The sequence below is a fragment of the Nipponia nippon genome, unplaced genomic scaffold (genome assembly GCF_047370975.1).
Source record: "Nipponia nippon isolate SJK-2023a ecotype South Korea unplaced genomic scaffold, ASM4737097v1 scaffold_3, whole genome shotgun sequence".
NCBI classification, from domain to species: Eukaryota; Metazoa; Chordata; class Aves; order Pelecaniformes; family Threskiornithidae; genus Nipponia; species Nipponia nippon.
The window spans coordinates 42,407,198-42,423,208 of NW_028262347.1; the positions used below are offsets into that span (position 1 = coordinate 42,407,198).

A 16,011-nucleotide genomic window follows, 5' to 3' on the forward strand; every position below is an offset into this window, starting at 1 on the left:
ATGAGGGCGTGGGCGGCGGTGCTGGCCTTGTGGCCGGTGGTGAGGGTTGCAGCCGGGCGGCTGCCCGCCTTACCGAGCATCACAGATAAGGCCTTCATGGAGGACTGCATGCGTCTGCACAACGACCTCCGCGCCGCAGTCCAGCCGGCCGCCAGCAACATGCGGTACGTGGTAGGGACAGGCCTGTGGGGGCACAGGTGGCTCCAGAGCCCCGCTCGGGGATGGGACAGCAGGCCAGGGGTTTCTTGGTGATCCCTGGGCAAGGCGACCGGGGTGGCATCGCTGCTTTGTATTCAAATATCATCACATTTTTTTGATAGGAAATGTTGTAGTGAGTTGAGTCAGTTGTAAGCAGGTGAGTCTAGAAACAACAGGCATGCAGTATGAGGATGCAATGACACAGGGCAGCTGAAGATGTTCACATTTCATCCCAAGGAATTTCTCTTTGGAAGAAGCAATGGTCCAGCAGCAGGACTGATCCAGAAGAGTTAGGCTCTCCATCAGAAGCAAGGGTATGAACTGCAATGCTGGGGCTGAAGATGATTTCTGGTGGCAAGGAAGAATCTTTCTTTTCAGTGCTCAGGAATAGGAAAACCAGGAAGAATTATGAATAAAGGTATGCATGTAGAAATATGGTTAGGAAAAACTAAAGGCTCTAGGGAGAAAATAATATCGGCAGCTGTGACGGATGCACTTGACCCCGTAACCAAACTAGTGGTAGTTTGATACAGGCTCCAAAGGAGGTCTAAGCCGTGAACGGGCCAAGAACTCCTTTAGTTTCAGTCTGTTCTCTGAAAACTCAAAAAGGAGCAGAGTGACACAGTGAGCATTGATGCATATGAGCTTGGAACACTGATCATGCGATTAACACAAGAATAGTGGGTGGCTTTTCCAAGACTCATTTATCAAGGAACAAAGAAAGTTGTGGGTACAAGGAGGCTCATGCATACCTTTCCCATCGCATGTAATTTGACTACAAGCAAACCACTTTATTCCATAAATATGACAGCCTAAGTGAGCCTTCTTTCAGCTCTCCCTGCTAAGCAGCTGGCTGCGTGGCGGTGATCTCCCCTTGAGATGGGACATGTCTCAAGGTTGTTCCTCAAGGCAGAGAGGCCTTTTAGCAACAGCGGATCTCTGGTAATAAACTGTTGCGGTTTAACCCCAGTTGGCAACTAAGCACCATACAGCCATTCGCTCACCTTCCCCCCTGCCCCCGATGGGATGGGGGAGAAAATCGGGGGAAAAAAGTGAAACCCATGGGTTGAGATAAAGACAGTTTAATAGGACAGCAGAGGAAGAGGAAATAATAATGATAAAAGAATACACAAAACAAGTGATGCACAATGCAACTGCTCACCACCTGCTGACCGATGCCCAGCCAGTCCCCGAGCAGCAATCACTGCCCCTCAGCCAACACCCCCTAGTTTGAGCGTGACGTCATACGGTATGGAATATCCCTTTGGCCAGTCTGGATCTGCTGTGCTCCCTCCCAGCTTCTTGTGCACCTGGCAGAGCATGGGAAGCTGAAAAGTCCTTGACTAGTGTAAGCACTGCTTAGCAACAACTAAACCATCAGTGTGTTATCAACATTATTCTCATACTAAATCCAAAACACAGCACTATACCAGCTACTAAGAAGAAAATTAACTCTATCCCAGCTGAAACCAGGACGGTGACTGATACAGTGCATAACCTTTTAGTATGGTAACTTTGATTTGTGACTTGGCAACTTTGATCTTGTCTTGGTAACTTCAATTTGTGTCTTGGTAACTTTGATTTGTGCCTTGGTAGTTTTTGAATCGTTGTTCAAATGATTGTGCTGTACAGTAATAGTGTGAACCTTGTCATCGACTTGTACAACATCGTATTAAAACCACTTTTGTTAATACCTTTGACGATGATTCTTTAAGCGATATAAATCACCCATTTGTGACAGCAGCCAGTAGAGTTATTGTAAGATCCACATAGAGACTAGGAGTGAACTGGAATGTACAAACACCACTAAACCTAGGCAATAAAACACAGGATCTTTTACACAAAACATAAAACTAGGTAGTTTAATGATAGAAGAAACTTCCTGAAAAACAATCACAACTGGAAGACAAATACCAAAGATAGTTCATGTTCAGCAATCAGAAGTTGTGTTAATGGTGACAGACTGCAAAGAAGTAAGAGGAAGCAGAATGAGTTACTGGCCAAACATTGGCATGCTTACCTCATGAAGCTGTCTTTGTAAAATGCTCCAGTGTGTCTTTAAAGCTTTACTGTACGAGGAGTAAGTATTTGTTTCCGGAGGCTCTCTTAAAAATACTTAAAATATTTATATATCTGAATCTACCATGGCTGTGCATTTTTACTGTGAATTAATTTTTATGTACCAAATAGAAATCCTCAATGACCTGTTCAACAAAAAAAAATACAAAAAAAAGTTTCATGATTAATTAACGTGACAGTAATTTCTTATCTGAAGGTAAAAGTGCATTTCAAACATCTTTTCAGTTGCTAGCAAGTGCTCTTACAAAGTTGATTTTCAACAAGGAAGGGGAAAAAATTGTCTAATGAAATTAGTTCATAATTCTGTGCTGCAACAGGAAAAGTCAATGAAAATAAAACACGAGTACTTGCCTAAATAAGGGAAAGTATTTCTTTATGAAACTCCAGCATATGATATTTATCTATACTTTACGGCCTGACTGGTTTTATCTGGTTGTTTAAGATTTGGTTGTAACTTAACATTGCACAACTATTTTACCTTTCATGTTTTGCAGACTTCGGATGCAGCTTTGGCAAGGACTGCAAGGGCATGGGCAAATAAATGCATTTTTGAACATAACGTATACTTAAGTAAGAAACATCAGTGCCATCCTAATTTCACATCTATTGGAGAGAATATTTGGGTTGGAAGTCCTCAAGCATTCTGTGTTGCTGATGCCATTAAATCGTGGTATGATGAGGTCAGATTCTGTACTTTTGCAGTGCAGAACTGTAGTAAGGTTTGCGGTCATTACAGTCAGGTAAGAGTTATCTTTGGTAAGATGTCCTGTATAGTGCCTACCAGATGAATCAGTAGGGGCTGTAAATAATACAGATTTGTATATGTGGTTTATAGTGACTGGCAGCTTACTGTCTTTTGTAATCTCAAACAATGGCCTGTACTGCCAGTTACCCCTGCACTGGTTCACCTCTTTGTCTTGTATAATCTTGTATAATAATAATCCATTCTTCTTGTCCACAATATTGACCTCACTGAAAGCCTCACTCCTCGTTTCATTTTATCAGTACTACATGAACTTTATAAAATAATCATTTCAAGTTCTCTAGCTGCAAAGCCACACAGTTCAGAATAATCACAGTAATTGCAGAATGTCTGTGGGAACTCCTTAGTAGAAATTTTAACAGAAGAAGAAAATCCAGCCAAAGTGACTTGTATTCTTTACAAATCTTGTAAAAAAGGAAGGGGAAAAAAAGAGCATATACAACAAAAAAGGCAATTTATGATATATTTCTGATTTCTCAGTGGTAATTCTGGCAAACTTAATTCTGCAGAGAAAGTAAAGCATTTCTTTGAATGCTTGTTATTTTAAATGGATTTATTCTTTCCCATGTTTAAAAAGTAAGCTTTGCAGTAGAATTAGTTTCATTTGCGACCAACCACATAATATTTCACTGATCTAAAACAGAAGATAATTTTAATGTCAAGTCAGATCTTATCTAGTAAAAGTGACTCTTTAATTTCTTACGTCAGTTTTCAAAGATGCTTAGACTGCTCTCTGAAAATTACAGATGAAAATACTGTGAAGTATACTTACAGTGAAACTGTTACCAGACACAGTGGTAGCTGTGAGGTTCTTTTTGAGTGGACTTTGGATTGTGAAATGAAAATACTTCAAGTTACCAGAATAATTTACAGAGCATTTTCTTTGTGGGACTTTTTGCACCTCTTTTTATGTCTTCTCTCACTTGTTTCTCCTCAAGTGTTAATCCTTGTTTCCTGCCCCTGGTTCTGCCTGTAACAAACTCAAAAGCAAGACTGGAGGATTTAAGTTTTGCTGTTTATAAGGCAATAAATCTTTAGAAGATTATAACTAGACAATATCTCAGGAAAGTATTTTTCATTTTTTCTCTGGCATAATGAATTATAAAAAGTTACATAACAAGGTAGTTCCTAACATCTTAAAAATTGCTGTTCAACCTTGTCTACATAGAATTCTGGAGGTTTTTTCACATTTGGAGTGATGTTTGCTTCTAAGCTTTCTTTCCCCTGATTAAGATGATTGCTTGCTTCTTTCTTGTTACACATAGTTAGGTCGTATCAAAATGTTCATGGATTTCAGGCAGGATTTCAGGCAGGATTACAGAAGAAACTAATCACTGGAAAAAACAAGCAGAGTACATGGGCTGAACACCAATGAGCATGTAAAAATATGTATTTCTTCAAAGTTGATAGGCAAAGCCCTGCATGATCCAGGAGCCATCATGGTCTTGAAGTCTCAGACACAAAATTGAAAAGGGGCAAAATTTAAAAATGGTCAGTGGATAGGCTGCGTAGACCTGCTTAGAGAACCATGGCACAGAAATCTCAAAATGGTGGAAATTTCCAAAAAACGCCTGGAACTGTTCCATAAAGCCCCCTGAAATGCTTAGTCCTTATTCGAGGATTTGGGCAACACCACATTAAACATTAAGATCCTTTTCTAAGAAAGGTTATGTCTTCTGAACATAACCACTTCTTGCAGTTATAGTTGAAGAGATGGAATTTGTGGGGATGTTCAAATAAGTTTGTCAGTCTGAGGCCTGTACTCTTTGTACTGGGGAGATACTGAGAGTAATCCACTGTCTTTAAATTTTCCAGATGTGGAATGTATGATCGTCCAGATGTTCTAGGTATATAGTTAAACATTTTTACCTGAATTCAGCACAGTTTGATTAGTCAGATGCAGAAAGTATAGGAAGAATCTCCAAGAAAAAGCAGAGGATGCTCAAACTGTGATAGTAAACTATCTTCTCTTAAATATGGCAGATAACACTGGTTAGTCTGAAAATGTGCAGTGCTTTCAGACTTAAGTTTACAGTAGTAATCAGCCAGACCACTTCTAGCACACAGGAGAAGCCCTCCTTCCTTCTGAGTTATGAATGTTGAAATTAACGAAAGGAGCTGTTGGGTAGTTGCCACTAATTTCCCTTTTGTTTCTTGGAATTTACCCCTGGATAATAAAGTCAGTGACTTATGAAGTTGTTCTGTAGAAGATTCTGGAAACTTGCAGCACAGGTCACTTCATCTTGAGAGGTGAATATTTAGAAGTTCATCTTAAAAAGCTCACCAGCAATTTTTTTAAACAAATAAACAGATAAGACGTTGCAAAATGAAAATAATACATAGGATCCCTGAAAATAACGGAAACTTTCTAGATATTAGACTAGGTAACTGTTGAGTGTAGTTCTTAATTTATTTTAAACCCATTTTTTTTTTAGGTTGTTTGGCACTATTCATATAAAATTGGCTGTGCTGTTACTCTTTGTAAGGAAGTTGCAGGAATACAAAATGCGGCAAATTTTATTTGCAACTATTCACCAGCGTAAGTTGCTAGTTTAAATGTTAAAAAAATGAAAGCAATTGTAATGACATTTAGCTGAAAGTAAATTGGGTTCTTTATTTATTGGTAGTCTTGTAAATGCAATCAGAGAAAACGATGGTCATCTAATTCAGTTACCACGAGAGCCATGAGCATTAGAACGTGTACTTGCTTGTTTTTTTAATCTGTTAACGTTACTGATAAATCTCATTCTGTGCCAGTCTTAAGCAAACAAACCCCAAACTTAGCTCATGCTCCGCTTCGTTGATTTCTTTTTGATATGAAACAGAAGAAATGAGAAAGTTGCTGCAGGCAACTGCTATCAGAGCTGGAATTACCTCTTGCAGTTTTGTCCACTTTTTTAATGCACGTTAGCTTTTTACACTGTGGTGGTTTTTTTTTTTTTTTTAATCTTTAGAAGTGATAGAAATAATAGCACAGTTGTTAGATCGGTTGCTTTTCCTTTCTGTGTAACTGAGTAAAATAAAATTACATTATCATTTCTTGCCCATTTAATAGCTGTGATTATACCAAATGTTCTTTAAGCGTTAGACAACAGCAAATGGTCAATGTAAGAAAAAGCTTACTGCAACATGTGGTTTTACGTTTAAATTGATATTCTGAAAAAACATAGGCAGCAGCCAGTGCTCTTCCTAAAGCAGGAGTTGGAAAACACAGAGACAGATAGTTTTAAAATAATATCTTTTCTCTCATAATAATGCACAGTCTATAATCGAGCACATGCATATGCAATCTGTTTGTCATTTTTAAAACATACATAGCTTGTGAGCTGGGATGACAACTGTCTTTTCCTTTTCTTCTAGCAAACCTGGGCCACTACTGGGGAGTTCAATTAGCCTGAACTAAAAATTTCCAGCTCTCTCCCTGTACCCCAAAACTGGGCTTGTACTTGAATTGTTATTTTGAAACTTGCTAGGGTATGGAAATTTGTTGTTTTCTTTTTAAAATGTGAACTAAAATATTTCCAGTTGCCAATTCAGAATAATGACTAATTCACATCAACAGTGGTCTGTAAATCCTTATCACTTGAGTCTTTTCTAATCTGTAAAAACATACCACGTTGGTTTGCTGTGCTGTTCTGCGCATCCTGGAGAGCTGGTAGCTAAGCTGAATAGCTAAGATGAGGTCTAACATGCCATTGTTCTTCTGTCCACTGCTTAACACCAAGAACGCTGATCTCTATGTCACCACAGGGACAAGTGGTGTTAGAGCAGACAGACCATCTTCTAACAGCCTTTTGCCTTCCTAAACTGTCCGGAAAAATAGGTAAACCTTAACCTTGCCACCAGCCATCTCCACACTCCAGATACTGGAACAGCCTTTTCCAGCTTGACCTTCATGACGCCTTCTTGAGGTTTGGACCCTTAGTGCTCAGTTACCCTGCTAGATGATAGCAGCTTCTTTTCAGAGTTGAGGATGCACCAATTTAAGGACCACCTTGCCAAAATTGCTTTATTCAGTGTAGCAGTTTTACAGTGTAGTCATTCTATAGACATTTTCTGAAGGTCTGCTGCTGGGACCATCCATGTCTGAGATGCCCAGAGTTTCCTTCCCCCTGTTTAAAGAGAAGCATACACTACTTTGGAACATGCCCTGTCCTGTCATTGTTCTCATACCCACAGTTAGCTGCCACGTCCTTGCTACCAGGCTCTGTTCATCATGCTGTTCTTCTCATCTCTTCTCCCTATCTTCCTCTTGGTAGATGAATCTTCATCTATTATGTCCAAGAAACCTGTGGCTCTAAGAGGAGCCTGAAGATGGTCCTTAGTATTCTGTTTGAAGGGTAGCAGAATCTTAGAAATGCCCTTGAAAGGGTCTAGTAGGATGTCAGATAGCTTACTGGACATTCTTCTCAACCATCCTAGAGAGCTTTCCTAACTAATGATTTTCTTTTATCTAGTTTTTTTCATTTACTTTTAGTTTCTTTTTGTATTTTAGCTCTTCAGTGTCTGCACCATAGGCAGAAAGTCCAAACTAGAAAAACTGAACTCTTTCTCACATCTCAGTCTCATTTCTGATAATCATGGCTAAAGGCAAGAAGTGCAAACAACCTGGTGACTCCTGAAGGAAAAACTAGCTAGATACTGTGGTGATTTATCACTTTACAAGATACTGCATCAGTTGCAACTGCCAAATTACTGTGTTGTGTGCATTATGTGAATACAGGGTGCTGTGACATTTACATGGTCAGAAAACTCCTGACATCTGACAGTTTCTGGAGCCTTCACAACACTGCTAGGTGAAGGCAAGCTATCAATCTGAATTGGATTCAGTGGATCCAGTGAAACACTGGTGTCTCAGGTTGGATGCTAGCATTGTTTTTTAGGTAGCAGGTATAGTTTGCACTCACCAGCTCCATGGAGACATACCAGAGGACCTCCATTTGAGAGTTCCAGCTTGTTCCGAAACTAATCAATATGTTCATGTATTTGTGATGCTCAAGTCATTTTGAAATCACACAGTTTCTACTTTATACTATGAAGGAAGTCTCTCTTGAGACACTTAAAAATGCCTTCCTAAGACACTAGCATGTGACAGCTCTGCTTCCTATTCCAAACACTTTCCTAATTATTTTCTTTTCATTTCATTTGTCTTTCACAGGAGCAGACAGTGATTAATTGTACATTGACTTCTAGGGAAACTAGTTTAATGCATGCAAATCAGATATCCCAGCTGAAAGTCATGAAGACTTCATGCTCAATTTTCTCTCACACATTTGGAAATTGTATATCAAAATTACCAGGAGGGCTATATTACAAGGTGGTTTGGAATACCAAATACCATCACAGATAGATTGACTATAGATGTCATTGAGAAGATTTATTCAGTTCAATTCAGACTGTTGCTCTTACTTGTGCTTCTATTTTACTGCTCTTTAGGAACTTTTGCCTTAAGTCTACTTTAGCGGAAGGGGAAACCTTTCCTGGTTTTGGAGCTGTAAGTTTCCACTTATGTTAGAGCAAAGGACTTTATAACTGCTTTCTATTGTGAGGTGGTGGTGACACGTTCCAATCTTACAGAATTAGAACGGCTGTTTTTACACTTTCAGATTAGGATTTGTAGTGGTTGAGGTTTTTCCCGACACTGTTAAAAAAAATAAGATGCTTTTAAACAGCAAGATACCTTCTTTCATATTCCTATCAGTCTGTCTTACAGGTAATATCTGTATTTTGTGAGTTTTCAGTGCTGTCAATCCAAATGCTGTCACTTCACCTTTTCACATCAAAGGAAGATTCCTTGAGGTCCTGGGTATTGGCAGGGATAGGATATCCCCATTTTCCTGTTTAGCAGATAATGGCATCCTCAGAACAAGAGGATGAAGAAGAACAGATGTGCCATGGCTTTCAACAGATGTGGAAAAACTACCTTCTTGTCCCAACTTCACTCAATTCCTCTCAGTTCTTCTGTTGTGAGGAAGAATTATAATCTGTGATACTTCTATGCTTTTGGGAATACAAATAACATCTCATTACCTTTTTGTTATTGTGCCTTTCCATCAATATGACCTTCTAGGTCTCTAGACCTCTTTAGGAAGGTAACTGACATCCAGTCCCTGATAGGTGGCTGTATCTGCCATTTTTAGGACTCAGTTTCTCCTGAAGAAGCTGTGGGAGTCACAATGTTAGAGGACCTCAGTGGCTGGTCAATAAAAGTGGTAAATGAAAATCACTGTGAGTAAATATGAAGTGATACACATGGGGGAAAAGGTGGTCACCTATAAATCCATGGAAAATGTCAGCTCAATACTCACTAGCTGTCAGAAGCAAATGAAACAGTAGTAATGAGAGCAAAACATAAACCACAATTATGTCACTTTTCATGGAGACAGCCTTTTAGTTTCTGTGGTCTAAACCAGCAAGACAACTGAAACTGAAGCCCATATGATAGTCTTCCGTGTATTTTATTTCATTTAAGTAACATAGGCTTCAGAAGCCACCTGAAGTTCCTTGTGAGAGTGACTTTTTTTTCTCTCTCCAGAAGTTAATTTGTGCCTTTTTTTTTTCATTCCTTACACCTTCTCAATGAGGCAGCACTCTAGGTGTTAACCAGTCAGTAGATAGATGGATAGATAGATAGATTTACTCATTTGTAATGACAAGATAGGGCCTCTCAGAGAAAAAGGCAAGGCCTTTCATCTCTCTGGATCTGTGGCTGAGTTCTATGAGTCTTCTCAAAGAGGATTTCACAGTGGATTATGAACTGTATGAAGTGATTGTGCAATTATCATTTACAGTGGAAGCCTTTGATACCAGGAAAGACTTGCTGAATTGCAGCTCAGGCAACATCTGTGGCTGCTTTGTATTGCATTCCTGTAATTGAAAAGTGCACAGTCACCAACTGGGTCTGCTTTCACACCCATGTGAGGCATTATGCTCTTGCCAGAGCTTCTAGAAGCAATGCTTTGTCCTTCAGTCTTTCTTATTCTGGATTCTGAGACCCTTTTTAAGATAACTGTATGGGCTACTGTTTGGAATCACCCATGCTATGAATGTATATATGGACAATCACCCCAAAGATATGTTATTTAACCTGTAACTTTTTGAGATATTTATATCTACATTATGTATATTCACAACTCTCTTTCCTGGTCTTCTCTGACAAGTTCAAAGCTTATGTTCAATTCTTGTGATCAGAAGATCCCCCTTCTCTTTTATTACTGCCTGGACTGCATGTTAGGGCATGTTGTTGCAATATGCCACTGTAGATCCTGCTGGGATAAAACTCAGGCCAACAGTATATCTGTATGCAAATGTATATAAAAGACATTTCAAAGAATAGTAGTAAGTAAGTTGCACGTAATCTTTTGGGGTGTTCTTCCTCCATCTTCTACAACAACATTATACCAAGTCTTACATCTGTATGTCTGGTGTGTAGCTCTTGTTTATAAATAAAGAATATGATATAGGGTGTAAATAGAGACTTAGAATCCTGAAAGAATTATCACAGATCTTGGTGTGAATTATCTCCTTTGAGGAAAAATCCCCACAGAGCCCGCTATAGAGGTGAGTAGAGTGACAAACAAAATTACTTATAATAGCCCACAGTCCTTTGGGGGGGACTAAATCTGCTCCTGTGTTCCCTGGATTAGGCTATAAACCATAGCATTGCTTCATCTTTTTGAATGGATGCAGCATAGACTGGATAATGTGTTTCCCATTACCTAGTAGTATACTATAGGCAGCCAGGATGATGGTATCTGCACTGTCATTCTCAGCAGTTTATATAAGGAGCCTTTCTGAGAATGTGCAGTGGTAAGTATTGCAGGCTGATCTTTATACTTAAGCACTGCTGCTCCACTTGGATGAGGTACTTAAGCATGTTAGGATCCCAGTGTCTTTACTAAGACTGCACACTTACTCTTGGACATTTGTGTTTTGTGGAATGAAGGTCTTGTTTCTCAAGGTTATAATTCAAGATTAAGTAGCTCAAAAGATGTCTTTTTTTTTTTTGCTAAATAGTTTGTTCTAAGCTATTTGGGAGTGTGTCAGCTTTAAAATTTTCCACTCTAAAATCCTCATTTTTCCTCAGTTAAAACCAAACTCCATCCAGAACATTCTGTTTTAGTAGTTCATATACCAATGTAAAATTTAAAGAAAAACCTGAGTATTTTGCCATAAGAAAAATAATAGCTTTTTAAGACTTTTCTTTCACAGGGACAGAACAATGAAAATGAAATGAAAGATTTCAAAATTATTCTGAGGTTTTTAATGAATTGTCAGCAATTCATTGTATTTTCAGTGTATTTACTTCAACAAATGATTTAAGAAATTTAACAAATCATTTAAAATTATTTATGAAACTTTTCTTTTTCCTTTGTAGTGGTAATTTTCTAAGACGACCATATATAGAAGGAAAATCATGCAGTAATTGTGCAAAAGGGGACACCTGTGAAAATAAACTGTGTAGTAAGTAAAAGCAAATGTAAAATACAGTAAGTAAAAGGAAAAAATAAACCACCTACTTGATAAAGAATATTACAAACTGTATTTTACTCCTTGATGGTGTTCTCTCACGTCCAATTCGTAAGTAATTTAAAACTATTCTTCAGGCCATTTACATTCAGGAAACAAATACATAGTTCATATATTACTGAATCTGGGCCTCAGTGATCATTATGAAGTCTCCGTTGGATTATAGACAGGTATAATTCATTATTGTAGTTAAATGTGTTATTGTTTCTATTGCACTCTGATATTCTGCTGACTTCATTAATCGTACCAAAAAAATCAGCATCTAGCTATGTACTTTTCAAAGTAGCGCTACTCTTGAGTAGTCTCATAGGCCTTCAGAGACTGCAAAGCTACTAATCAGTTGTATTTAGACTAAAATACTAAAATTGCAGTTACTGAGTCTGTTGTGACTGTTTTGTGCAGCCACAGCAAAATTACATTCAAACATCAGTATAGTTGATGCTTATACTCTCTGTAAGCAGTCACAGTAATGGGGGAAAGTCATTCTGGGTCTGTAATTCTTGTTAGAGTTGTAAAAGAAATTATTCTCAGAGGCACATTGCCTTTGTCACCTGGTTATGTCTGTGGGAAAAGGAACTCCATACTGATTTCATTCTCTAGCTATAAAGTATTTTCCCCATGGTGAATAGGATTCGTTCCTTAAACTGGGTAATTCTTTTAACTCTGTTCTTGTCAAGAAAATGAATTAGTGTCATGAATTTCTAAGTATGCATCATGTTTTGGTGGAGTGAAACATCAGGAGACAGTAGGTGATCTCTCAAGGAAGCTTTAGACCTCACAACTTCTGCCTATGGGGAAGTCACAAGCTAGAAGTTTCCTGTGGCTAAAGTTAGGACATAGGTTTTTAACTTTAATAAACGGAGAGTAAGGCTTGTGGTTTCTGTTTAACAGTTAATTGTTACCTTTCCTCAATATATATGTTAGTATAGCTTTAAAAACATTCAGCAGTCCTGTAGGTCTTAATTTTTAGATAGCAGACACCTCTGAAAAACAGATACAAGGAATACCAGGTTATACTTGATCTCAGGATTAGGCCCCACTTAGGAAACAGTCTGTCTCCCATTCTCATCCATAAAATTGTATTTAATAGCATTTACTAGTTCATGTGTATATTCTGAACATTAAACAGTATTTATTGTTTTGAGAAAGACAAAGGAGGGAGGGTTCAAACTGAAAATAAAGGGGCTGTATAGTATGTTCCTCTCCCCCATCCATGTCATTGTTATAAACAATAATAGCTTTATGGAGATGGTAATATGATGATGTATTGGTTTTAGTTTTTAACAAAACATTTTAGCCTTTGTTTTATTTATAAGGTTTATCAATGGGAATTCTCGGAGTTTTTCAAATTCTATTGACTGTAAATCTGATGAGTTTGTTTTAGCTAGCTAGTAAAAATTTAAGGAGAGAGAAATCATGGCTGGCTGGTAAAACTGTTTATTTTTTCCCCTTTTTCCAGGAAATCCAGAACGTGATAAAATTATCTGTATGTATTACAATTTTACACCGCTACTTATATTCCTCAGTTACTTTAAATATATGTACTTCCAATAAATCTTATATGCTTATTTATAGATTATTCAAGATGGCATCCCCCTTGGGAGTTCAGAATTGTATGTGATGAGGCTTGTATCACTCTTGTCGTTTTGAGAGCATCGCTGATGTTTCTTGCTTTTGTAGCTGTTTATTTTATCAAAAAACATTTTACAAACATGCATATGTCCACCTAACTGGATTTGAAATACATACTATCTTGTGAAGGTACACACTTCAATAAATTAAGCAAAAAAGTCATACTGACATGACTTTAAAGACAGCTTTCTTTGACAATAATTTTGTTGCCATTATTTTATGCTCCTTAGGGAAAGCTAGCATGCCAAAAAAAGTTAAATTATATGTGGATAAAACCCATATTGGGAAATTATTAAGCTAAAGATGGTATCTGGTAAGGTACGGAGCCTTATTTTTAAATACCAAATTTCCCAAAACTGTGACATACTCTATTCCTGGAATTCAAGGAGAAAAGTGTGTCAATTAAACAACTGTTACAATTCATACTAAGCCAATATTTGAAATGACGATTGCTTAATTTAGATGCTGAGAGAAAGCTAGCGTAATTTTACGTACTCAGTCTTGTTTCCTAGAGTGACAGAATGTTCTGAATAGAACTTATAAAGTAAGAAGATTTTATAGAAAGATGGTTCTTTAGAAGTTTTGATGTTTGTGAAGTTAGCACAACTTGAAATTTACAAGATAATGCATTTATTGTTCCTCATTCAAAATGTGAAGCTTCAGATTTATTATTATTTTGTTCCTAACTCCCTCTAAACCTTGTGCTTAATTTTAATTTTTTCCATTCCTTGTTTTAATGTGTACCATTACATACGCATAGCGTATTTCCTGTTTTGTAAGTGTTCTAAAGTTTTAATAATAAATTTTCTTCATCTTCAAACTTGCTCAAGTCCATTTAATCAACACAGATTTTACTCTTCTGTATCCAAGATGTCAAGTCTTTCATTAATATGCTTTAATTTCACTTTCTCTGAAAGACAGATCAAATTTATACAAGAATATGAAGCCCTTTTTCTTACCAGTAGAGCAAACTAGATTTTTTCCTGATTGTATCTTAGTCTTGTCCAGTGAATGCCAATATGACTGTATGGAAGTTCATTATTAGGTAATGTTTCACCATTATTGTAAAATGAACAAATAAAAAAACCCCACATAGTCAAATTATGCTATTTTCTTAATGTTCAGAACTTAAATTGCGCTTAAAGGAAGCTTCTATGAGTTCAACTTTAGGAACTAATTTGTCTTATACTTTCTGTCTCTGTGTGTGATTGACAATTTAGGTCTAAAACATTGTAATTTATTATCTAAATCTATACTGATAATTCCATTGATTATATTAAAAATACTTATTATAACAGTCTCAAAGAAAATAAGCTAGACTTTTATTGTAGATTAATTTAAAATTAGGCATGTACTAGCTATTTCTTCTGTAAGTTTTCTATCTTAAAATTACTAAAATACAGAACAGACTTTTCAAATACAAGTTTTATTATTTAAAACTTGGATTACATTCTCAGTTCTGGAAGCCTAATGTTATATACCTAAAACCATAAATAGGTGGCTCCTACATGCAAAATTGTGCGGTATTAAAGTTCCTGAGCAGCAGCTGTTCCCATGTGCTTACCTGGAAGGTGCTGATAGTCACTATCTCTGAAGATAAAATAATTATTTAGATGCTGTATTAGGGTTGAAATGCTTACTTCAGAGCTAAATTTCAGACGATTAAGTTTCCTTAGTACCCAAAATACAAAATTTGGTACTACAATAAAGCTCTTTCAAGTTTTAAAGTGTTAATATTGCATAGTTTTAAGATGCTGCCTTTTTACCAACAACCCCTCCCATTTACATTCAATTATTAAAACATAAGTTTTCCTTCTTTGAGCTGTGAGATAGCCTGGAAGAAATACATATCTAACACAGTAATCCCTGTCCCTGAGACTAACTGTCCTTCTTGTCATTTAGCAACTCCATTACAGTTAGGACTGTGACAATCAGAGTATGTCTTGGAGGTCTTGAGAAAGACCTCTGCAGTCTCCCAAAGCTTTAGAAAAACCTTGGTTCCTACTGGCCATATTTATGCCAGGCTGATAGTAGGTCTTTCATCTGAGACATAGTTTTAGTGCTTTTGCTGAGCTAAGCAGCGTGGAATTTGCAACACTGAATGATGTGCAGGTAGTGATGCCATCAGATCCTTTTTCCATAAATCAAGTAGTTTTCCATCCATTAAAATATTTTTTCATTCTGCTTTCCTGAATTTGGGATACAAGGTTTCTGACCTCTGTGCTGTTTCTTGTTGCGCCCCCACAAAATACATATAGTTTGCCCTTTTCCCCAATTTGGTATCTTTGGGACAAAATCTATGAATGGCTGAGAAGATAGTTCATTCCAGATCCCCTTTTTAAAGCATGGATATGGACTGTAATGGCTTTCTGTATCTTCCCTCAGGAGATTCCTGAGTATTATTCTGTAATATTCCAATAGTATTGTAGTGGTTCTTGAACTTTCACACTTCCATACTGCTGCCATGCACCAGCCATTTCTGGTGTTATCAGGTGAAAAGAGGCTTACAATGGACAGCAGAAAAACCTTCTTATTTTTCAAATGCCTTGAATTTAAAAAGAAAGAAACAAATGTGACAAATTATAGTAATTTAAGTTCAAGAAGTTTAAATCATGTATGAAGTGCAAGGAAGATAACCAGAGATCCTGTCCAGCTAGTCATATACTTGTACTCTATAACAAGCTTCCTGTACCTGTGTTGTTGAAATCATGCTAAATCCTTCATCCTGCACAACCTGCTGAAGCTTTGGCTTCATCAAGGAATCACAGAATGGTTGAGGTTGGAAGGGACCTCTGGAGGTCATCTGGTCT

General features: G+C 37.3%; 1 protein-coding gene across 1 annotated transcript; it reads left to right on the forward strand.

The window, feature by feature from the left end:
* LOC104011034 (GLIPR1-like protein 1) lies at positions 1-13,299 on the forward strand. The gene is made up of 6 exons (XM_009463237.2): positions 1-171; positions 2,772-3,017; positions 5,476-5,579; positions 11,418-11,503; positions 13,029-13,055; positions 13,145-13,299. The coding sequence occupies exons 1-6, from the start codon at positions 1-3 to the stop codon at positions 13,297-13,299; spliced, it is 789 nt and encodes a 262-aa protein (XP_009461512.2).
* The last annotated feature ends 2,712 nt before the right edge of the window (positions 13,300-16,011 follow it).

Excerpts from the sequence above, each read along its gene's own strand:
- LOC104011034 (XM_009463237.2), top strand. The coding sequence starts at position 1 with ATGAGGGCGTGGGCGGCGGTGCTGGCCTTGTGGCCGGTGGTGAGGGTT. Across the intron at positions 3,018-5,475 it reads TTTGCGGTCATTACAGTCAG|GTTGTTTGGCACTATTCATA; the intron begins GTAAGAGTTATC and ends TTTTTTTTTTAG. Across the intron at positions 11,504-13,028 it reads CTGTGAAAATAAACTGTGTA|GAAATCCAGAACGTGATAAA; the intron begins GTAAGTAAAAGC and ends CCCTTTTTCCAG.